General features: G+C 41.1%; 1 protein-coding gene across 5 annotated transcripts in view; it reads right to left on the bottom strand.

Moving 5' to 3' along the window:
- The window catches only part of col5a3a (collagen, type V, alpha 3a), a 292461-nt gene that overhangs the window by 216027 nt on the left and 51486 nt on the right, over nucleotides 1-24948 (bottom strand). For 4 of the 5 annotated variants that reach the window (XM_039772887.1, XM_039772888.1, XM_039772890.1 and 1 more), the window contains exons 2-4: nucleotides 7761-7928; nucleotides 4723-4936; nucleotides 1531-1693 (exon numbers count right to left, since the gene is read on the bottom strand). In XM_039772887.1, coding sequence (XP_039628821.1) covers nucleotides 1531-1693; nucleotides 4723-4936; nucleotides 7761-7928 — 545 coding nt within the window. The remainder of the gene's footprint in view (nucleotides 1-1530; nucleotides 1694-4722; nucleotides 4937-7760; nucleotides 7929-24948) is intronic. The other variant, XM_039772889.1, reaches the window with a different exon arrangement.

Raw genomic sequence — 24948 nt, 5'->3', positions numbered from 1 at the left:
GTCTCTCTCCTAGGAGGTTTTCGCTTCTGTATTAGCAGCGGGAGGAAAAGTACAAGGGATACCGTTTTGCCGATGTGCTCGTCTTGCTTGCATAAGAGTGTCTCTCTTTTCTTGGCAGTTTTATTTTGGCAACAGAGTCGCTTCTTCTTCCGACCTGTTAACCTTGGGCCGCCTTACCGGCTCTCTGAGCTTCATGTTGTAGTAGCCTCGCACTTCCGTGCCAGACAAAGAGACACACACACACACACACTTCCACATGTAGACGCTTAGTTTTCTGCTACCTCGGAAGTGGAGCCCTTACCCCGACTCCGCCTCTCACTTCCGGACCGGACAGACACACACACACACACTTCCATGCGTAGACATTTATATCTATAAGATACTAGCTGTTCCCGCGGCTCTGTCGTAGTGAAGCAGGACAAACTTTAAAAAGGCATCGCTAGCTAAGAGGAGGAAAGGTACGCTCTAAAACACAGCGTTAACTAGATCTCTCATTCGCTAACAAAGCAGATATAAGGTTACGGCCTGAGGCTGGCTGGTGAGTGGGGAGACCCCGTCCCCTCCACTCAGGCCGCTGCCTCTCTCTGTGCAAATAAATCGTTATCGCTAGCAAACTACGATGAGAGAAATCGCAAAATTAGCTGGAATGTTCAAGGAAATAGTAGAAAAAAAATGATCTAAATCCATTAAGTAGCTAAGTTGTCATGAAAAGCGCACAGACAGACAGACAGACATTGGATTTTATATAAATAGAGATAGACTATAGATATTTCTAATCTTACCCACTACATTATCTATCTATCTATCTATCTATCTATCTATCACATATAATGGCTTTTCTTTCTATCTATCTATCTATCTAACATTAATATCTATCTATCTATCTATCTATCTATCTATCTTATCCTGCCTACTATACTAAAATTAATATCTATCTATAATAATAATAATAATAATTCATTACATTTATATAGCGCTTTTCTCAGTACTCAAAGCGCTATCCACACAGGGAGGAACTGGGAAGCGAACCCACAATCTTCCACAGTCTCTATCTATCTATCTAATAAATATTTTAGATTAAGCCATTCATGGTAAATACCATTCAAAATCAATTTACAAAGAATTAATTAATCAATTAACTTCTATATGGTGCCTTTCGTAGTGAATAACTTGCCAAGCAGTTTTTTTTCCAGAATCATGTTAATTATTTTATATTATTATACACTGTTCACAATGAAGTAAGCCAAGACCTCCTTCCATGAACATTATCAATCAGCTGATATTTTGTGCCCTAAATGGTGATCTCCCTCCAATAAACGTTCTCTTTAAAAAGTCGGCCATTTTGCTGCTTCTCAGCTGCTAACCAAACTCTTCTCTGTCGTGACAATGAAGACAGTGGACTCTCAGCGGACTAAGCCGGACCTCACTTTAAACTTAGTTCTTGCTTGCTTTACAAAACGCCTTGTGACAGAGAGTTATCTGAGAGGCGATATATGCATTAGGTATGCCCTTGACGTTTTTCATGCCTACCTCAAACACCTCCTCATCCAGGAGTCTGGTCCCAAACACAGTGACGCCGTCTGTGCTCACCACCGGGGTGTCCCCTCTCAGAAGAGCATGGCTTTGATACTTTTGGCAGTCCAGGTAGAGAGTGACACTCTTCCCTTCTACGCTGTACGCAATACGGTGCCACCTGGAAGGGAGGAGCAAAGGAAGAAGCTGCTTCAGCAAGTTCACATTGAGCCTGGTGCTTTACTGGTTCCCCTCGTCTGATCACCATATTTTCTTCCCCCCACAGACCACTGATGAGAGTTTTGTCTTCCCAGCTCTCCAAAAACTGGAATTAATATTTACACTTCTGGGACTCCTAATGCATTTTCTCTTAAATTTATTCCAAGTGTCCACAGCCTCTTTGAATGCTACTGTCTACTCCTAAGCCTCAGTTGTGTTCAGACTATGAAGACGTTCTCCATGTTACCTACCTGATGAACTCCGACTTCTTTGGAAAACACAAGAGCCCAACAATGAAGTCAGGACTTGGTGTGGCCCTGTTGGCTCCTCAGACCTGCTGCCAGAGAGCTAGGATTCTTTTTCTTTCTTTTCAACATATTGCTACTCAGCAACAAGATCATTAGAACTCGACACAACAAGCTTGTTAATCCTATTTTACCAAAGAGTCAAGTTTTGAAGGTCCCTAAGTCCTAATGTCTACTCGGTCACTTATTCCATGTGTCTGTGGTTCTCTGTTTGAAGAAAACCTTTCTAATGTTTGAGTGAACCTTCCACTTAACAAATTTCCAATTTTGCCCTCATGTTCTTGTTGAATATCTAATTTAATTTTTTTAAGGTAACTGTTGGGATCCACTGGACTAATTCCCTACATAATTTGTAAGCACTACAATCACGTCAACTCTCCATTTCTTGAAATTGTAAAGGTTCGGTCTCTCCTCATAGTCCTGAATCAGTCTGGATGCCCTTCTCTGGACTTTCTCTAGCAATATGGAGGCCAAAAGTGCCCTCAGTAATTTAGGTGAGGCCTCACTATTGCATTCTGTAGTTCAAGCATAAAACACACACATCATCCTGCTAGATAATCGAACATCCTGTTAGTCATCTTAGTGGCTTTTGTCCACTCTTCAGATGTTGGAAGTGACAAGTTGACTCCCAGGACCTTCACATAAGGGCTGCTTTGAAGTTTCACACCCATCATGATCTGTTTATTCATATCTAACAGTTTTACTTCCAACGTGTAAGACTTCATATTTAATTGCATTAATACCATCTGCCCAAGCTTAGTCTGTGATGATTTGGCTGATTCTACCCAATCCACCATTCCACCACTGGTAGTTTAGTGTCCTTTGCTCACATCAACAGCTGTAGATCATTTATGTGCAGCTCCGAGGACACGCCCACTGACGGCACCCAACCTCAATCATGACCCCATGAAGAGGCCCCACCTCTTCCGGTTGTGATGTCATTAAAATGGACGGACCTGGAAGGCAGCATCTCGCTTACGAGCAGAACTCGAGATCAAATGAGCTCCCGAACGAGAACCTAAAAAATACGAGACTGACGAGACAACTCCCAACTAGCTGATTTTCTGGTCAGGATCTTTTTTGTTGTGCCACTATGCACCCTTTTTTGCTTTTCATTTGTTATGATTTATCAAGTTGGTATCCAAAAGATTTTCCCAGTATTCTCCCAGTTCTGATTCATTTCTGTACCACTGGTCACTATATGCTCTAACACGTGCGCAAGGGAGGCAGCTAAAGGGCTTGAACAGTGACAATTCCATGTCTGACCAGGGGGTGGCAGCTTTTTCTCTCAATCCTTTGCAGACCTTTCATGGGAAATTCCATCCCGTGATGACATCACTTCCTGCCCATACGATGTCACTTCAGTTTTTATGGCGCCCATGATGATGTCACTTCCTGCTCAGACGATGTCACTTCCGTTATCTGGTGCCCGTGATGAAGTTACTTCCTGCTCAGACGATGTTACTTCCATTTGCTGTGCCTGTGATGATGTCACTTCCTGCCCAGAAGATGTCACTTCAGTTTTTATGGCACCCATGATGACGTCAATTTCCTGCCCAAACGATGTCTCTTCCGGTTCTGGTGGACCAAGATGACGTAATTTCCGGTTTCCAACGCATGTGATGACGTCATTTCCTGCTCAGACAACATTACTTCTGTTTCTGGTGCCCATGGTGACGTCACTTCCTGCCCAGGCAATGTCACTTTCCAGTTTTGGTGGCCCAAAATGACGTCACTTCTGTTTTCCGGTGCCCATGATGACATTACTTCCTGCTCAGACGATGTTACTTCCGTTTCTGGCGCCTGTGACGACATCACTTCCATTTCTGGCCCATGTGATGACGTCACTCCCATTTCCGACGCCCATGATACATAACTCCCGGTTCTGGTGCTCGTGATGATGTCACTTCAGGGTTCCAAAGCCCACTGGTGCCATCTCTTCCTGTCTAGAACTTTAAAGTTGCCACCTTTGCCACATGTCATCAGTTCTGTTTTAGACTTTGAACCAGACACAACTCTACAAAATCCAACTCTTTTTTCAGCCAGGGCATAATACACGAGTGGCTGCCCCAAATCTTTTTATGTCTTCTGTCCATTCTTGTGACAATATATAGTATTGTAGTATACTATTATAGAATATGTGTCCCGATTTACTGAGGTTCTACATTACCCGAGGTGAAGCTTTAAGTGTAATACATTACTTTTCTTATACAGTAATTCATAAACGCCTTGCTATGAATAATATACCGAGCGCATATTACTTCAGCGTGATTGGAAACAACTGACAGCTTCGATGTGATCAAAAATTCTCAGCTATCAAGTGGAAAGTGGCGCGTAGTGTGGTGGGATGGGTCAGCAAGACAGGGAGGCACGCAATTGTGCACCTTAGTGGGCAAAGAAAGATAAGTGGGAGAAAACTGGTGGTGCTTTAGGTATTGTTGCACTGGACACATGGACAGGGCACTGTTGCTAGGAAACAGGGACCCTTATCATGATAGTGAAGCTTGGAGGGTCGGTCCAAATTTATTTCTGTCCCTCTGTCGGTGTTCACCCTCATACGCACCTGTCTTTACTGAACAAATTGTTACTGTTAGCAAATTTCAAACTTTTTTGCCCTTTTTGTTCCAAACTGTGCCCCCATTCTGAGTAGATATGCACGTTCGGCAGGCCCGTAAAGACAACTTACTTCCCGTCTGCGAGGTTGATTTTCTTGAATGTGGGGTAATCCTCTGGGAGAGGTTTACCCATGTGGTCCTCATACAAGAAGACAGGGGAACGGCCGATCTCTAATCCAAGCTGCTGCACTCCCTGGTCATCGTAGATGGACAGGAGGAAGAACTGCGTTCCTTTCTTGGCCCTCACCGTGGTCATCAGAGAGAAGTCATCTGGGAAAGGACCTTCTAGAAGGAAGGAGGAAATAGAAAAAAGAGGAAGAAGTGAACGATGACTGCCTTGAGGGCCTCCTCTAACTAAGTTGAACCATTAGAGCAAGCTCGTGGAAGACACGGTAACAACGGCCTGGCACACCAGCTCGGAAGCTGCATTTGAGTTTTGATTGGCACAGTGCCTTCAGAAAGTATTCAGATTCCTACTGTTTTACACATTTCATTAAGTTGCAGTGGACAGTGTGCCACAGACATGGCCTATACAGCATCCAGGCAAGAGAGTGGTAGATGCCGGCACTGGCATCATTAACTAAACCTGCATCCAGATCCTTCACTCTCCTTACCTGGCATGGGAAGCCCCTTTATATCTGTAATCCAGCTAGAACTGAGCTGTTTCTCACATTTAGGCTGCTAGCTACACTAAACAGAGCTTAGACTCCATTAAACTGCATGGCACCTCAGTAAGGGCTGTCACACATGTGTGCTTAGGGGGCAGCCGAAGGGTCCAACGGGGAGTGAAAGTACAAGAGATAAGGGCTTAGAGATGAGCACTAATGCCTTTTTCTACAGCAGAATAACTACTTCCTACTTCCGGCCCTTCCCCTATGATGTCCATTTCCTCTCATCTCCCTCTCCTTCCTGCCAGCTCAATATAAAAACCAACAGATTGTCGTTTTCACTTGTCTTTGTTGTTTTCCAGATAAAAGGCCGGTATCAGTCGCAATTTATTACTCTGCAAAACTGATACTATAGGGGGTGGTTACCCCCAAACCTTTATTTTGTTGTTTGACTATCTTAAAGGGGCAAATCGATACAAGGAAATCATTTTAAAAGCTATAGGTGTTTGTGGGTGGTTTTCTAAGAAAAAAGAAATAAAATAAATAACATTTGGATATTAGTGGTATTCCAAGATCCCTTTCCCTTAACATGGGCTGTCAAGTGTTAATGCTGTCAATGCTAGAAGTTAAGATTCATTTTAAAAAGTAGAAATGCTTCAGTCCCTTAGGCTTCCCGGGTGGCTACACCAGGTGTAGTAGGAGAGGGCACTGGACTGAGGTTGCCCCCGGGACGAAGGGTGTACCTATGCAAGAGCTATAAAACAGATAGATGCCAGAGATTATACAGTCCTCTGATACACTAGGTGGCAGTGTTTCTGTGTTGGTACACCCATGCAGGCATCCACTTTGTATGCTGGGAACCATAGTCCCATTGGGCCATGGGTGCCCCCAGGGGGAGCTGTTGGGGAGGACTGTCCTTACTTTGAGGGGCTTTTGCCTGACCTGGAATATATTCTAGCATCGGAAGTCTGTCATGAAAAAAGAGTCTGAGTCGGAAGGAGGTGGGCAACGCTTGCTGGAATGCGTGGATGGAGTATAAAAGAATAGTTTATGCCAGCTGTGTTTATCTTGTGTTGGGAGTATTTGCAGAGACTCTCCATGGGCATCATTTGTAAACAGTAGGGTGCATCCCAATGTCCAGGCTACATTGCCCACCACGGCCTAATCATTCTGACGGCCTAATCATCCCCTGTCTCTAATTGTCTATCTCTCTCTCTCACCACTTCACCCCCTAACAGCTAATGTGTGGTGAGCGTACTGGCGCAACAATGGCTACCGTCACATCATTCAGGTGGGTGATGCTGCTGGTGGTTAAAATGGCTCCCCACTCCTCATATAAAAAGCGCTTCAAGTAGTGTGAAAAGTGCTATATAAATGTAAAGCATTATTATAATTAATATTATGATAATTTAAAAGGTATTTATGAGTATGAAGTGATTGTATTTGAAGCCTAAACTGTGTCGGTGAAGTTGCGTCTGGGATTTGGGTTACTGTTACGCCCCCTAGTGGTCACACAGGTCATGTAATGGGAGTCTCTATCACTGAAACTTTAAAGTCCGTCACTTTAAATATTTCTTACACACAATTCATTTTCAAAAAAAGAAAAAAAAATTGGTTTTGGATCAAAGCTCTTCACACTTTCTATTGCTTACAACTGACATCTGCATTGGGTGGTCGAGAAGTAAATAGGCTGAAGGTCTGATGGTCTGACTGTGAGCCTTTTAGGGGTCTCTTCTCTGAACACAGACAGAGGCTGATAGAGATATCACGTCCCTGACACTTTCATCAAGCGCAAGATTTTACAAGCACAGTAAATTAATGAGTTTCTTTGTTCTTCTGAGGACTTTTAATCTTCAGACCGTGCAGGTGAAGCAATCGCAATTTCACTTGTTAACAAGGGTCCTCAGACACATCAGTCAGCGACACTTTAATGAGGTTCATGTCTTGTGTCTTGCCGACATGAGCTGTGACTCTGGACGTCGAGTCACGTCACTTCATCACGCATAAAGGGATCCTCAGTATGTTCAACCAGATTCCAGACAGAAAAAAATTATTAAAATACGATAACAGGGGCTGCCCTAACAAGACAGCACATCTGGTGCCAACATTTACTTACAACTCGTAGCGGCGCCTGTGTCTCGTGAAGGTCAACTGAAATCAAAGAGCTGGCAAATGAGCCAACGACAAGAGCGACCGACAGCGTTATGGAGTCAGTCTGGAATCAAACTACAGGAAAGGCAGGGCAGTCAGACGTTCACGGACCACCAAGGCACTCTGCTGGCCCAAACCGAAATTTGGATACATGACTGATAATTCAACTGTTTATACAGATTAACCATCTCACTTTGAAATGAAGTTCAGGTATATTATATTATAGATAGATAGATATTAATTTTAGTATAGTAGGCAGGATTAGATAGATAGATAGATAGATAGATAGATAGATAGATAGATAGATAGATAGATAGATAGATAGATAGATAGCATCACTCCTCTTTTACCTGGAAACAGTTGCTTGGTGGGTGCGCTGAGCTGAATTTTCTTTTCTATCCTGTAGGCCATGTCCACTTCCTCCGAATCCTTTCGATTTGTGCAAAGGCCAGCAGCCATAGACACTCCTTCCATTGTTTCTTTAATGTTTAATATCCTTAAAACATCAATTGGGTTTGCTGTGGAGAAAAGGGGAGAAATTAAAAGTTAGAAAGTGGGTAAGGGGTTCCCATTATGCAATGTTATTTTTACTGCACTGTCTTTAAACCAGTTTATTTAAGACAGTACCATTGAGTGCCACTCAGAGCTGGCAGGATGGCACTTTTATGGTCATTCTTGATCGCTGTTCCAATTTCAAAGCCCAGTTTCTCACATTTTTCAAAAGTAGTCAAAACAGGCTGCACAACACTGTTATCTCAGAATGCATTTTACTGAATGACTCAGATTTAAACAGAGCGTGAATGAGTGTGCGTGAGTGGGCTCTGTGATGGAATGGCTCCCCACCCAGGTTTTTTCCTGCCTTGTGTTTTATACTGGCCTGTATTCTCTGATCCCTCACAATCCTGAATTACCACGGCTCTGAGAATGTTTGATTATTTTAACCCCTATGATTCAGGCATCTGAATGTGCTTCTCTGAAAAGTGCTATCTATCTATTGTCACACGCATGCACATGGGGGACAGTTACAAGCTTAAATAGTGTTATTTGTCTGCCAGACTTGGGGTTGGCACTCTCACCTGATCCTCTCTCTTCTTATTCCTCTGCAGCCCAACCAAAGACCCGACTGTTAATGACATCACCATTGATCCACCCACTGTTGACATCACTTCCGGCCAACCGTTATGACATTGTGTCTGCTACCCAGAATTTCCCTTCCTGCTGTTTTGTTCTGGCTGTCCTAAATCCACCTGTTCCTTTTATCCACCATATTTATCTAGCACTCCCAATCTATTAGTGAGTTCAGTTATGAACTCCGCTCCAGTAAAGACGTTTTTCTTTTCATTACAGAGTGGCCATCTATCTCTACATTTTTAATCTTGCCTACTATACCATCCATCCATCTATCTATGTAATATAGTGTCTTTCATATCTATCTAAATTTTTAATCTTGCCTACTATCTAAATTTTTAATCTTATCTATCTCTAAATTTTTAACCTTGCCTACTACACCATCTATCTATCATTCTATCTATCTATTATATAGTGCCTTTCACACCTATCTGTCTTTCTATGTAATACAGTGTTTTTCATATCTATCTATGTAATATAGTGTCTTTCATATCTATCTAAATTTTTAATCTTGCCTACTATCTATTTCTACATTTTTAATCTTGCCTACTATACCATCTATCTATTTCTACATTTTTAATCTTGCCTACTATACCATCTATCTATATCTAAATTTTTAATCTTGCCTACTACACCATCTATCTATCTATCTATTATATAGTGCCTTTCACATCTATCTATGTAATACAGTATTTTTCATATCTATCAATCTATCTCTAAATTTTTAATCTTGCCTACTACACCATCTATTTAAATTTTTAATTTTGCTTATTATCTATCTGTATATCTATCTATATCTAATTTTTTAATCTTGCCTGCTACACCATCTATCTATCTATCTATTATATAGTGCCTTTCACATCTATCTATGTAATACAGTATTTTTCATATCTATCAATCTATCTCTAAATTTTTAATCTTGCCTACTACACCATCTATCTCTTCATTTTTAATCTTTTAATCTTCATTTTTAATCTTGCCTACTACACCATCTATTTAAATTTTTAATTTTGCTTATTATCTATCTGTATATCTATCTATATCTAATTTTTTAATCTTGCCTGCTACACCATCTATCTATCTATCTATCTATTATATAGTGCCTTTCACATCTATCTTTCTATGTAATACAGTATTTTTCATATCTATCAATCTATCTCTAAATTTTTTATCTTGCCTACTACACCATCTATCTATATATAAATATATATAAATAAAAAGATTAAAATGCACACAACACAACATCCTTGTGAGTGAAAGCGCATGTGTACGCGAGGACATGTGTGTGTTCATCGATGTGTCAAACCCGTGTGTGCCTGTCGGTCTCTGTTTCTGTGCTCGTGTGTCTTTGCCTATTTCTCTTTCTGTGTTTGTGTTTCCCTGACTTTGCGTGTTTTCTCACAGATATGTCCTCCTATATTCGCTTTCACAGATGGTGTTTATATAAGCGTGTACTGTGCATGTGTGCTTTTCCAAGTGTGTTGGTGTGTGACTCTGTGACCGTGTGCCTTTTTTTCGGTATTTGTGTGTGCGCACCTACAGGTCATCAGAACCTTTAACGTCAAGCACAGTCTGACTGAAACTTCATTGAAAACCACAAAAATAAGAAAGGCTGTCTGGAGGAGCGTGGCCAGTGCTGACCACTGTGCAGGAACTGAACATGCTTATGGAGAGCTGCCGTAACTAGCAGGAGGTCACTGGCCACTGCCCGGCTTGTCTCAGTGGGCACAGAGTATGTGCAGAATAAACACCACCCAGTATGTAATGGGCACTAAGTTCAATCAACCAGGTCCTTAGAATGTCCTTTGGCAGCAGATCACCTCCTTGCCCCTATTCAGGTGGCACTTCTTATCATTCACCTCTCCCCTTTCCCAGAAATCTAAAAGTGTGCCAACCCCACAGCCTGGAGTTAGAGAGGGCAGAGGCTTCTAAAGAGGAGGATTTTAATCAGATGACCTTTTTTGCCTGTGAGTGAGCTGGTGAAAGGAAAGAGGCAGCCATCCTGCCTGTTAAAAAGGGGAGCATGGAAAGCTCAGGGTCTGGTTTTGGTTGGCAAGTAATAATAAGAATAATAATACATTTTATTATATAGCACCTTTGCCATGCTCCTATGCTCACTGTGTATGATCTAATGATCTGCCTGTTGTCTGGCACCCTCTTCAGTGTTTTTTCATGCTCAGTGCCCACAGTTTGAACTGGGCAGTCAGGTTTAGTAAATTAATGGACTTACAAGGAGTGCCCCCAGTAGTAACACACTTATCAGCATGAGTGAACTATAAGGGTCCCCCCTTTTTCCTCATCCCTCCAATTTTATATTTTTTAATGAGCTCCTGTAACTTGCCAGCTTATCTCCGGTCACTGCTTGCCAGTCACACCTCGTAACATAAAGGCGTCTCTCTTGGTCTCTGCCTCTCTCACTGCGCCCTGAGAGGTGGAAACCTGAGAACGGAGACCATGGCAGACATGTCTTCAGACGGTCCGCACCCCACCCTCTCAGACGGCTCCACAGGTGTCACCAAGCAGACAGTGCTCATTATTGGATAAGCAGGATGCCTGGTGGCACCCCAGCTGCCCAGATCCCCAACACTTACATTTCAGAACTTCTACAAAGTCAGGAGGATAACGGCTTAATTAATAACTCAATCTTTTGATGTCTTTGCTGAGAAAAATACATCAACTAATCAAACAAGGAAGAATCTAAGAGTGGGCCGAGCATCACAAGGTGCCCAAATAATACCAGACACAGTCTGCCATGCTGCCAGGTGAATGCCCTTTCATTACCACGCCAGATGTCTTTCAGGACACCAAATGAGCACAACTTCAACAGACTGAGAGAGAATGAAAGATGGGACCGGAAAGACGCTGCCCACCCAAACCAATACTTGCTGATAAGTGTGTGTTATGTAAATGGCTTTGGCAGGCACTACACACAATGCCACTGGTCAGACTGCCTATTGCAAACTTTCCATAATGGCTGTGGTCGGGGGGATTCATAACAACACTTGACTGATATACATGTAGGTTGTTAAAGAAGCCATGAACATTAAAGGGGTCTATGAGAGTAAAAACAGGCTCAAGACAGGATTTGGAAACACAGCCTGGAGTGGATGCCAGTCCGCCACAGGGCCATTCACACACATATACTTGACCATCTCAGAGAGGCCAGTTAACCTAACCTTTATATCTTTTAGGTACAGGAGACAAACCAGAGGACCTACAGGGTAAATCACAGCTATGGTGAGAGGGGGAAACTCAATGCAATCAACCACAGTGTAAGGCCAGAATTCAAATCCAGCCAGAAACAACTGTGAAGCTGCAGCAATAACTGTCACCTTGACCAGGCGCTTTGCAAATATCAATGTTTATGTATCCGTGTTTATATACAATAGATAGATAGATAGATAGATAGATAGATAGATAGATAGATAGATAGATAGATAGATAGATAGATAGATAGATAGATAGATAGATAGGTATTGACAATTATATTAGTATAGATAGATAGATAGATAGATAGATAGATAGATAGATAGATAGATAGATAGATAGATAGATAGATAGATAGGATAGATAGATAGATAGATAGATAGATAGATAGATAGATAGATAGATAGATAGATAGATAGATATTAATTTAAGTATAGTAGGCAGGATACATAGACAGACAGACACAGACAGATCGATCTACATGTACACATATATAATACTAGTGGAAGTACTGGGCATTGTCAGAGTAGCCACGTTAAAAAATGGACAAGTGTCTGTGTGTGTTTCTGTGTATCTATCTGGTTGCCGTGTTTCTGTTATATGCCATTTGGTATTACATTCACTAAAGCAGGGCTAATGTCTGCGATGATTTCATGGAATGAAAACTTCATTGCATTTTATTACCACTTCCATTACGCAATACATTCCAATAGATGGCGCATAGCAAACATTAACACTGAAAATGTCCATCACAGAGTAACTGGCAGACGAATGGAAATCAACTTATCTACTCTAATAAAAGGTAAGTGTCTGTGTGTCCTTTCTGTCGCTGTAATTCCAGCAGATGGTGCATCACAAACATTAACACTGCTTTTACGAATCCCATACAAAATAGAATGTAACAGAGACATATCCTTTGCATTTGTCATTCCAGCAGATGGGGTATCACAAACGCTTGTAGTGATGCATTTTACAATTACAAATGTTTGTGATGTGCCATCTGTTGGAAAGACAAATACAATACATTTTAATACCACATCCATTACATAATAAATTCCAATACATGATGCACAGCAAAGTTTATCACTGAAATTGTCCATCAGAGAGTCAATGCAGACCGACAGAAATCAGCTTATCCACACTTATAAAAGGTAAGTGTCTGTAAGTCCATCCTGTTGCTATGTCTTTGTAATTCCAACAGTCTTATACTTAAAAGACTATAATACTCAGCATTTTCAGGGTGTGGCCACCAGAGGGCACCCCTGCTGCCCATCCCCAACACAGACTTCACTTTTCTTTCGCTCCCCACAGTAGCACAGTTCCAAAGCAGCAAACCATCCTTCTGTATTCATCGTTCCTTCCGCCTCCACTCTTCCTCAGACAAGCTTCGTCCTCTTCCTCCCGACTTTGGCTCCTTTTATGCTGCTCCAGGGAGTGCTCCAGGTGGCTCGTTAGACCGATCCGGAAACACTTCCAGGTGTGGTGGAGTTCAATGCAGGGCTCTACGGCTCCCCCTGGAGGCCCCCACGGAACCCAACACGGCTACAGAGAACTCCCATGAACCCCTACGGGAATCCGATGTGCCATCTAGCGCTCCGGGAAAGGCAGTTTCCTGCACATATCTGCCCTCAAGGTCCTTCTAATATATTGGGACTCCCGCCCAGGAACGAGCCACGGCACAAGCCACAGAAAGTCAAAGGCTGTTTCCAAAATCTTGTTACATTTGGCCCAGCACGCCATGCAGAAGAGTGAGACCCACGGGATGTTCTACCCAAGCTTTGTGGTCTGGAGATCTGTGGCTTTTCTACTTGTCAACACAGAGAGCGGTGGGCAACAGCACGGAAATATACCCAATGGTGTTTACAGTTTAAATTCCTTAGAGCAGACGTTCTTCAATTCAGACCTCCGTCATCCCAGCTTTCTTTTGATCCTGAACTGCCCCTCTCCCATCAACACAATAGCTGCTCTTAGGCATTGTTTGTTTGTAAGATTGTCATCGGAAGGAACACATAATGGAACAAAATGATTAGAGATGGTGGGCTGTGAGGAGGAGGGGAGTTTGTCGAAGCTGCAAAAGTGGTGTGTATGAAGTTACACCTTCGAGAAGATGTGCCATACAGTGACTAGGCTGGCATAGCATTTAACTGAAACTGACCATGAAATTGCAACATGTGTTTGTGTATCCATTAGAATATTTATCAGAAATAAAAATCACAACAAACCCCAAGTTTATATGCCACCCGCCTCTCCATATCTGATGGGCATGCAGGTTTGGTGGACTGGTGCCCTGTTGTGCATGTGCCTACCTCTGGACTGGTACCCCTTATTGTTGCTGCCACAGTCCCTGACTGTCATATATCTTGCATTGAAACTAATGATTTATGAAAACAAATAAATGGGAGATTTTCAATGAGAAGAATGTAATATTTAACAACAAAAAAAAATTTTCACAGGCAAAATGAGGGCAGAGTGGCTGCTCTGAGGTAAGAGATCTGTGCCTGGCATTCAGATGGTTGCCAGTTTGAATCTCATAAATGCCAGAAGTGACTGCACCCCATTGGGCTCTTGAGCCAGGCCCTTCATCTGCCAACGCTCCACCCTGGGTGTGACGTTAAGTCCTCCAACTTGCAACTTGGGGGCCGGTGGCAGGATTGGCACTCCAGCCACCATTTAAAAAAAAAAAAAAGTACACTATTTGATTCCATTCAAACTAATGTTGGCACAGAGGAAGCCGTTGTAAGGCTGCGCTCTGGGGTACCGAAGAGGTCTGTCATGTGGTGGGAGCGACAATACGCTGTATCAGTGTACACTCCCAACACCCCCAATCCTGAAAAGGAAGGGTGAGCAAAAATGAGCAAAAGATCAAGTGATCAGAAAATATAAACTCATGCTGGAATAATAATGCGCATCTGACTCTTATGAATGATTCAACCAATGCTAATAAGATTTGAGTGAACATTAATCACTGGTAGGTATAAACTAATAAAAGCAACTCAATTTATGTAAATGGTACCCTGAATCCAATTGACATCATAATAGTTCAATTGTCAAATATACGTTTATTGCGTGAATCTGTTTATAGTCTGTTCCTAAATTATACGCGGATAGCAGAGGATGACAGAAGTCTCCTTGAACCTTCGAAATGGAAAGATTTGCTTATTTTTTTCTTGGAACCTTTCTAAGGATATAGCGGGGACTCCTAAGGTTAAGATTCTTTGAATAAGGGCCTTAAGATATATAATTAAAAATATGAAGGTCTACCCCCAACCTCCTGACCATTAACTTAAATTTAGTAAAATAGGGTCCCTGATGTTAAAAAGATACCCAGGGGTTCCTGAGGCTAAAATGATGTTCCCTTTCCTTATCCCTACCCCTAAGTCTAAATAGCAGAATATGAACCCTAATTTTCATATTTATTAAAATTGCCCTTAAGGTTAAAAATTGAACTTGGGCCTTTTTCACTAAAAACCTTATTTATTGTTGAAAATATATATGATACCACTATTTAAAAATACTTATTTTGAGAGTTATTTATTTAAGTAAATACTTTTTTATACATCATAACATAACCTAAGCTCAAAAAATTAATTAATTCTGAATATAGAGAAAGAGGTATTTGTGTAGACCCTACTCCTTTAATCTTATTTTGATGGAGAAATAGGAATAAGTAAGGTATATCTAATATGATTGGTTTATGCACACGATACATAAAAAGAATGTTAATTAAGGGTTTATCATTGATAGAGAGATGACTGTGCTGGACTGAGGCCTTTTATTGAATTAAATATAACTAGCCAACCCGCGGCGTACCATACGCCGCATAATCAGGCCAGTTTTTAAATGATTTTTAAGCACATTGAGAAAATTAAAATTTAAAAAATCGGTAATGTAAGAAATCAGCAAGAAAAGCAACATTGTAACGATGCACGGAACGAACCAACACACAATCGTCCGTGCGGCACTCAGGTGCGGAGGGTGGAACGGGAGGAGAGGAGAAGGACGTCCACTCGCTCCCTCCGTCATGCTAGTCTGCTGATTTCTCATTCAGTATGCACTGCCCGCTCATGTGCCCACCTCCAACTCGTCACTCGAATCGTTGTTGTCTTTGCATAGTCCAGATGCACCTGTGACTGACGTAGACGTTTCATTGCTCTGTGCGGTTTTGGCTGCCTTTCTATAAATAATCAACCAAGACACCCGACCACGGTAGTAGCGAGGTGGGAGGGCGGTGTGTACAAAGTGCAGGAGCATCTAAGAAGACGCATGTTTGTCGCGGATGCGAATTGCTGTATGTAGCATGTAAAACAGTTTGCCATGGTGCACGCGGTCGTGCGTCGTAACCGAAAACTCGGTTTTTAAAGACTGCTTACTTCATTGTGTATATGACTGTAGGTGAATGAAAACATGTATCTCTGGAGAGGGCAACATACAATACAGAGTTTTACACGCTGCATACAGCAATTCACATTCGCGACAAATTGTTTTACACGCTGCATCACATCCGAGACAAATATGAATCTTCTTAGATGGTACTGTCGCGTCCACCCTCGCACTCGAAGCATACACACTGCCTGGTCATGTGCCCGGTCATAAGAGCAACTGACAGAGACCCGGCCACCAAGTCTAATACCATGGGAAACCCCTCGGAAACTGTTTTATACGCTGCATACAACGATTCACCTCCGCGACAAACAAACTGTTTTACACGCCGCATACAACGATTCACATCCACGACAAACATGCCTCTTCTTAGATAGTCCTGCCACGTCGTGTGGTGCCTCTGTGTGAACCGGTCAGGTACAGAGAAGGTCAGCTGCTGAGAGAGCGTCTCGACTGTTGCAGGGCCTGCATTGGTGAAGCAGGTGAGACGGTAATGAAACAGAGGCACATGGCTTATTGGTTTTAAAAGACTGCTTCCTTCATTGTGTTTTAACCTCAGTTTTAAAGGATTGTTTTAAGGATCCCATGGAATGCCCCTCGCAAACTGTTTTACATGCTGCATATAGCGATTCACTTCCGCGAGAAACATGCCTCTATGAACAGTCAACGTGGCTCAGAGGTGCATGTGGACTCTACGACAGACGAACATAAATTACGCCGTTTTTCCTGTGTCGTCCGTCCGAGTTGGTGGGCGTGGTTCTGTGAGTTGTCGTCGTAGCCAATGGTCTGAGAGTTGGTGGGCGTGGCTCCTTCCTGCGCGCGCCACAGGTGTCTTACTTGTCGGCAGCTTAGTGAGTCCACGCCCCTTCTGGCGTGTTTCCATGGGTGTCTTGCCTTAGTGAATTATTAAATATAATATTTTAAACTATGTGTGCCAGAGCTGACCCCTTGTGGGCCTTTCCCCTCACTCCTGACCCTAACCTTAAAATCAGCAAAATAAGGCCCCTTATGCTAATAAGATCTGAGGGTGTCTAATGTTAAACCTAGCCCTTAGTTTAAGAATTTTTTAATAGTGGCTGAAATATTAATACAAATTTAAATGTAAAGTCTAACTCCTAACCCTGAGCCTAAAGTCCATGAAATAGGACCCCTTATATTAATAAAATCTCCTAATAGGGTCCCTATTGTTTAAAATCAGTCCCCTCTGAAATATACTTTTTTAAGGTCTATTCCCTAACCTTAAAATTTGTAAATATTAGGTCCCTAACGTTAATTCCTAGGTTTTAGTATTTAGAACTACTTTTTTTTCTTTTAACCCTATTTTTAATATTCAATTCTCATTTTAACCTCTAATTTAATGTTTACAATAAACATATATTAAGATTATGATCCAACTTATTTATTTATTTATGATTGTGCATCTAATCAAAATATTTACTTATTTTTTAAAACAACATAATATATCCTATATCTTTTACATTAATTTATCAAGGGAAATGGGAGGGAGAATACCTGTTTTTAGATTCCACTCTTATAACCTATTTTAATAGAGAAAGGGATATTAATAATGTATTTTTTAATATGACGGTTTTGTGCACATGATGGAGAAATTACTTTGTTTGCCCTGATGTTAAACTTACCTCTTGTTGTTCAGCCCTGATGTTAAGAAATTTGGTAGAGACCAGAATAGTAATAAAAATATAAATCATAAGGCCTACCTCTGCCCCCGACCCTGAACTTAAAATTAGTATTAAAGGATCCCTGATGCTAATAGGAATCCCTATAGGGTCCTTTAAGTTAATAAGACCCTCTATAGGCTCCCTAATCTGAAAATCAATCTGTTTTATAAAAAATAATAAAGTCTACCACTCACCCCTACCCCTTACCTTAAACTCAGTGATAGCAGGTCTCTAATGTTAAGTCCGTGAATGTCATGTTTGTTTTCTTCTTTTACCCTTAATTTTAATTATTTATTTATTTCTTCACCCTAATTTAATTTGAATAGAGATGTATATAAAGAGCTCTTATTTATTTATTTATTTGTGCATTTGATCAAAATATCTTTTCAAACTATATAATATATCCAATATCTTTTAAATCTTTTAAGGGGAGTGGAAGGGGGAATATCTGTTTTTAGAATTCTACTAAATTTTTACCCAATTATTTAGAAGTATAAAGGATATTTATAATGTACTTTTTAATATAACGGTTTTATGCACACTATAAAGAGAATACAGTAAAACCTTGGATTGCAAGTAACTTAGTCTGCGAGTGTTTTGCAAGACGAGCTAAAATTTTTAATAAATTTTAAATTGATAAACGAGCGAGGTCTTGCAATACAATACGAGTAGTCCATATACACTTTGTCTGCTGAGCGCCACGTGATCGCAACTGAGCCCATGGTTCTTCTCGCTCTCACTGCGGGATTGTGGGTAATCGTCTCCCATGCTCGGTCTCAGTCAGCGTCCCTCACTCATATAGTCAACATCCATACCAGCGTATACTGTTTCCTATAGCATTGTGGCCACGTGTGTGTGTGTATTGTAACGTGCGAGCCCCTGTCATGCACCCTAGAACACGAGGCTGAGTCTCAGTACTTTAGCAACACCAGCTTTATTCAGCGTGAAGCAGGAACAGCATGGTCATTTATTGTAGCGTGATCTGCTGCTGTCCTATACACAGACACAGCAAACTGGCAGGGTTGTGACCAGGTTAGTCACTAAGTAATACTGTGCCCTGCACATTTATAATGTTCCTTGTATCACTCATCAACGGCAGGCACTTACAGGGTGACCGCGATCTTTTCTGATTTGTTTTTGTGGCGAACTGCTACAGCGCTGGGAGCCAGCGGTTGCTTCGGGATGCTCTTCTGCATGTTGTCCCGTTAGGGGGGGGGATCCCAAAAGAGTTTAGAAACCTTACAGTGTATAAAGCATTTTTAAAAATTTTGTTTCCAAGTCTATTGATTCTTCAGGCAAAAGCAGCTGTCATTAAACAGGAGTCCTTATTAAAGTCTCAAAAAAAGAAAAAGATTCCGGTGAAACAACAGATAGCAGGGATTCTGTTAGTCAGAGTGAAAGTCATCCTCAACAATAACCCTCCTCCGCCTCCTCTTCATCTCGTCTCTCTCATCTCCCTCACAACAGCCATGATTCTTTTCAAAGGTGAAGTATTTTTACTTTATATTTTGTATTCATCATTTTCATATGAATATTTTTGGGTTGTAAAATTAATTATCTGAGTTTCCATTATTTCTTAAGGGGAAATTCACTTTGATATACAAGCATGTTTCCGGAACGAATTATGCTCACAATCCAATGCACCACTATATTTAAAAACTATTAATTTGTTTGTTTATTTATTCACTTTGAGTGACAGCCAGGCTGGTTTAAGACCGTCTATAAAATGACATTTACTATTTTAGACTAAGTGTGCCAGAGCTTGCCTTGATGGCCTTTTACCCTACCCTACCCTACCCCTAATGTTACTGTACTTCCAATCCTAATCTTAAAGTCACAATAATACAGCCCTAATCTTAAAATATTGTTTATGGGGCCCTAATTTTAACCTTTATATTTACCCGCCTTAATTTTTTTTATTTAAAAGTGCCTTATTTAAAGATTATTTTAAACTTTATACTCTAATTTATTTATTTTTTAAGTTTAGTTTTAGTGTCATTTTGAATTATATATTTATTTGTGTTGTAGTGCAATTTTATGTTCGGTCAGCAGGGGGCAGTCTATTTGAACCCCTAACTGTAACCTGGATTTTTATTGCAGATGAAACATATTTTTTTAGACACTGTTTTAAGACAATTTGTATGAATAAATAAATGAGTTTTTAGGGTATTTATAGTGAAAAATTGCTTTGGGTGCATATAACTCTAAAAAAAAAGTTATTTTCAGGATCAGTGTGCCAAGTGCCTGTCTTCAGGCTCTCATCCCATACCCTAACTGCTATTCTTAACCAGTACACAAAAGCAACAGTAGAAACCCAGAACTCTAAAACTTCTCTGGGAATCAAAACCTAAAAAAATTCAAAATGGCAGAATAAGGAGAGGAAAAAGGCAGTGAGGAAACGGACAATAACAACCAAGAATACCCTTCCCAGAAGGCTTTGAATATGAGGGGACCTCTAAGGAAACAGCCCAAAAATATTAGTGGTGATGGCCCGTGCATTGAGATCTAAACTAGACAGCTCAATTTGCAGTGCTGAGGATGGAACTCATGGGAATCCTGGCCTTTCCCTAAATCCTAACCCTAACCCTAACGTTACTATCAGTGAAAGGAGAGTCCTAAACTTAAAAAGTGTTTTCGGGGCCTCGTTTTTTACCTTTTAAATCCTTTCCTATTTTTTTATTTTTTATTAAAGTACCTCATTTTGAATATGCACATAATGTTATGGAGTCTCGTTTTAGTGTGTTTTTAGGGTTATTAAAATCAATGTTAGGTGCGGTAAATTTTGAAATTGAATTTTAAGAATATTTTAACAGATTCTAGAGTACTTTCATCAGTTACTGTATTTGTGTAACCTTTTATTTTATCACATCTTAGGGTAATTTTTAAATATATTAAAATAATTTGGAGATAAATTTGAGTGAGACACAGACGCCATAAGTAAGATGTTAATTGGATGAGTCTGTGTACCAGCGTCTCCTCTTTGGAGCATCTTTTCAAACCCTAACCTATGATTTGTAATATTATAGATATATGGAAACCTAAAAATTTGGATAAATTTAGAACAGAATTAAAAGATACCTGAGCTAGATTAAAAAATTAGTAGGATGGGTTTTTCCTTTAAAACAAAAATTTTTTATAGTTAGAGTAAGTGTACCCATGCATTTGGCCTTCGGGCTTTAATCCCCTACCCTTACCCTAATCTAAGCTAATAAAGCTAATTAATATTCACCAAATATTAATGAGATGCTAATTGTATCTTTATATGGGGGAAATGTTCCCTTCAAAGCTAATTGCATAAACACTGGATACTGTCCGTGAAGACAGCACAGTAACATGGGCAGCGTGATGATGGACGTCATTAATGGTTGGCAACAGAAAAATGAACTACGTGGAGCCTAATGATGGATAATCAGATGCTAATAGATAGGAGAAGAATGCTAATGAATGGAAAAATGATTATGTTTTTCTTGGAGGTAAACATGTTTAACTATTAATTAAGTAACAAAGCAGCACCAGTGAAGGTAGACAGGGCATCTGGTGGTAAAAATGATTAAATGGACTGAGCAAATTTGCGAAATGAACAAAGGGAAGAAAGCATCTTGGGGGCCTATAGCAGTAGAAAGACAACTAGCTGAGCAGAGCTGGGCTGGGATCAACCATTAAGCAAAATAAGCATCTGCTTAGGGCATCAGGAGAAGTGGGGGGACGGGGCTATCACAGAAATTTTCCATTGCTGCATTTACCATGGAGCATATGGTGCCGAGCTGTAGACTGGCGCAGCTGAACCAGTCTCTACATAAACCCTTAACTATTGGACACCAATTGTCCTTTTATTGGATCCTAACAGCAGCATCCGCCGTCTCTCCTCAACTCGACTCACTACAGGCACCGTGTCTCAATGTTTCATTCTAGTGTGCCCCTAGCCGGATTTCTGAGGATGCACCATTGCAAATTCCATATGGTGCATTTGGTACACCGCGTGGTTACAGACGTATGTGTGACAATGACAAGATGTTCTTCTTGCAGTGACTTAATTGAAGTGAAATGTGACACACATGCAAATCCTGCAGTGGATGGAAGTGTGACCAACCAGTGACGAATGAGCACTGAAGACGTGGATCAGGTTTATGTTCAGATAGTCCTAGACAGTGTCATACTATTCAGGAATATGGTGTTAAATTACCCTACAAATTATTACAACCCTACAGCATGCATATAAATAGCCCTTTTAACACTGGTGCGTAAAGTACACTGCCCGAGTACTTAAGAGATGAGAAATGGTACAAGTAGTTAAGGGTTAAATGAAAAAAAAAAAATATATATATATACACACAATAATACAAATAAGAACAAAATAGTAATAATAGAAGTTAATGATATATATTAATCTTGGGAATACAACCAAATTTGAATCTGGTGACTGCCACACGGCCCCTCGAGGCTCACGTGATTGTTTTTGTCTCAGTCACGTCGGCCCTCCTGTTCAGTCGTCCACCGAGAGCGAGTGCAGTGCAGTGCTACCAGATGTATGATAATTATGGCAATGGCATATACGATAATATACAGCATACCATTGTCACATGCATTTTGTACAATAATTGGAAGAAAAAAGTTCACTTTGTATGAAAATTTTATATGGAAACAAAATAAATATTTTAATGTGATTTGCTTTGAAGTTACACACAAAGATTCCCCTTATTACTTATTACTGTACATACATGCGGTGCTTAGATATATATGGGGGCACCAAAATCTTTGAGGGGCTTAGGTCCTTTAAAGGTCTCACTTTGGACCTAGTACAGGTGGCATGGTGGTGCAGTGCTTCGTGATTTTACTCGCCAGTTCCAGTGACCTGAGCTAAGTTCCTTATCCAGTCTCGATTTTGGGTAATATGACTCCTAACTTTCCTATGATTCCTAAGTGCTGATCTGAATATGTAATTATATTTTTTTGGGGTATAGAATTTGTGTCTGACATTGTTGACTTTTTAAAATGTTTTAAGAGAGTTAGGAATTTTTGGCGGCATATCGTAATTTTTTTACGCAAACATAACAAATTATCGACGGTGAAACTTTGGTTGCCAGTTATTTGAACGTAATTTGATGAGTCCGATTTCTGATTTGGCCCTGTTGTCCCCATTTTTTGTTATGATTTGAATTTCTTGATATTTTTTCCCTGAAACTAGAAAAATATAACCATCTTGCTGTAAGTGTAATTTTGACATCCAAGGAATTAATTCTGCAGTCAGAATTTTATTATGAGCTTCTGTTTACAAGTTGATACATTTTGTTTGGACACCATCTTGTGGCTTTTTTTTTTGTGTGTGTGTCCATTACCCATGATGCACTGGGACTGAGTCGCATTATGATGTCATCAGTGCACCGGTATAAAGTTCAATAATCGTGCGTGTTTGAGATGTAACCAAACATCCAAGGAACTCATCCAAGCAGAATTTTTTATTATGAGCTTCCATTTAGCAGATGATACATTTTTGCCACCTTTATGGGTGGCATGTTGTTTTGCCATCTTGTGTCCATTTCTATAGGAGTTTACCCATCATGCACTGGGGCTGCGCTGCTTTGTGATGTCGTCGTCGCACTGGTATAAAGTTCACCCCATGATAGTCACTAATATCTGAGATTTGATCAAGCTCAACGAATGAACTTTGATTCGAGATTTGATCAAGCTCATTGGATGAACTTTGATTCTAAGTTTTGCCTTTTGCTTTACGATTTCCCTCTTTCTTTGACTTTTGGCTTTGACCCTTCTTCGCTCTTTGACTCCGTTCTTTCTCCTGATCCTCACTCTTTATTTTTTTGGATGGATTGCCCCTTTTTGCAGTCGATACAATTCTAGTAGTCCCATCATTAAGATTCACTCCTGGTTGCCTTGGAGGTCTTGGGTGCCTGATGCCATTGCTGCAATGGATTGTGGGCACTTTGAAGCAGATTTTTTTGAAGGCCTGGCAGAATGTTCCACTAGGTGGAGCTCCTGCGACAGACCCAGGACACACTGAGTTTGGGAGTAGAGCTTTGCCGTTTCCCACCTCATGCCGAACCCCCTGGACTGGGAACGTTGGAGGGATTATATCTCTCTGTGGTCTTGGGAATGCCTGGGATTCCCCAGGAAGAGTTGGAATTTGAAGTTAGGGACAAGGGATGTCTGGGAGGACCTGCTTGGCCGGCTCACCAGGAGAAACAGCTTCCAAAAATTTAATGAGATGAGATATTCTTGCATTATTCTCAGATATTGCCCCCCAAAGCCCCACTGGGTCACCCATCCCTCATTATCTGAATGAAAGCGGCTTTCCACTATTTATCTGAACAAATCTGCAGCCATGTTGAAAAATACTGAAAATTTAAATGGGACGTCTCATTCCAGGGAGAGACAGACTTCAAAAGGTGTCTCGCTTTTCTCTGCCCTCCTCCTCAGCGCCAATGTTTCTTTAATTACCTGAGCCACTTTCAAAGAAATCAGCTGGGGAAACCTGATGCCAAATTTGAGCAGATGAGTTTTTCTAGATCCATTTCATGCCCTCTTGCCTTTGACTGCTTCGCCAGCTCCTCTCTTATTGTTCTCTTTTGTTTTGTCTGCAAACTTGAGCCTCCGTTTGAAAAACGGTAAACTGCAGCCGCTGGCTCAGAGCCCAGCGGGCAACGACTTGCGTCTTGTGTCTGGGGGGATGGAGAGAGCTCTGGAAAAGACTGATCCAGCATTCCTGGAGTGAGGGAAGTCCTGACCACCCCAAGTGCCCCTGCATCCCCAGGCGGAGTCCAAGGGGGGACCTTTTACTGTCACTTACTGGTACGGGGGTCACACATGATCTCTTCCTGAGTTCAGTGTCCACTGAGTAATCACTTCCAGGACTCTGATTGCACAGATTGGAAAACAGCGCCCTCTCTGGTGACACTCCGGCACTTTGATGGGGTCCTTGGGCATTTAGATGTTTGCATTTTTAAGCAGTGGTCCTGTTTTGAACATTCCACAGGTGAACAGGTTAATTGGAAACAGGTGTTTGTCATGATTGGGTATAAAAGGCTCAGTCGTTCACAAGCAAGGATGGGGCGAGGTTCACCACTTTGTGAACAACTGCGTGGGCAGTTTAAGAACAACGTTTCTCAACGTACAATTGCAAGGAATCTAG

The sequence above is a fragment of the Polypterus senegalus genome, chromosome 12 (genome assembly GCF_016835505.1).
Source record: "Polypterus senegalus isolate Bchr_013 chromosome 12, ASM1683550v1, whole genome shotgun sequence".
Lineage (NCBI taxonomy): Eukaryota > Metazoa > Chordata > Cladistia > Polypteriformes > Polypteridae > Polypterus > Polypterus senegalus.
This window is presented reverse-complemented; position numbering and strand designations above follow the sequence as displayed.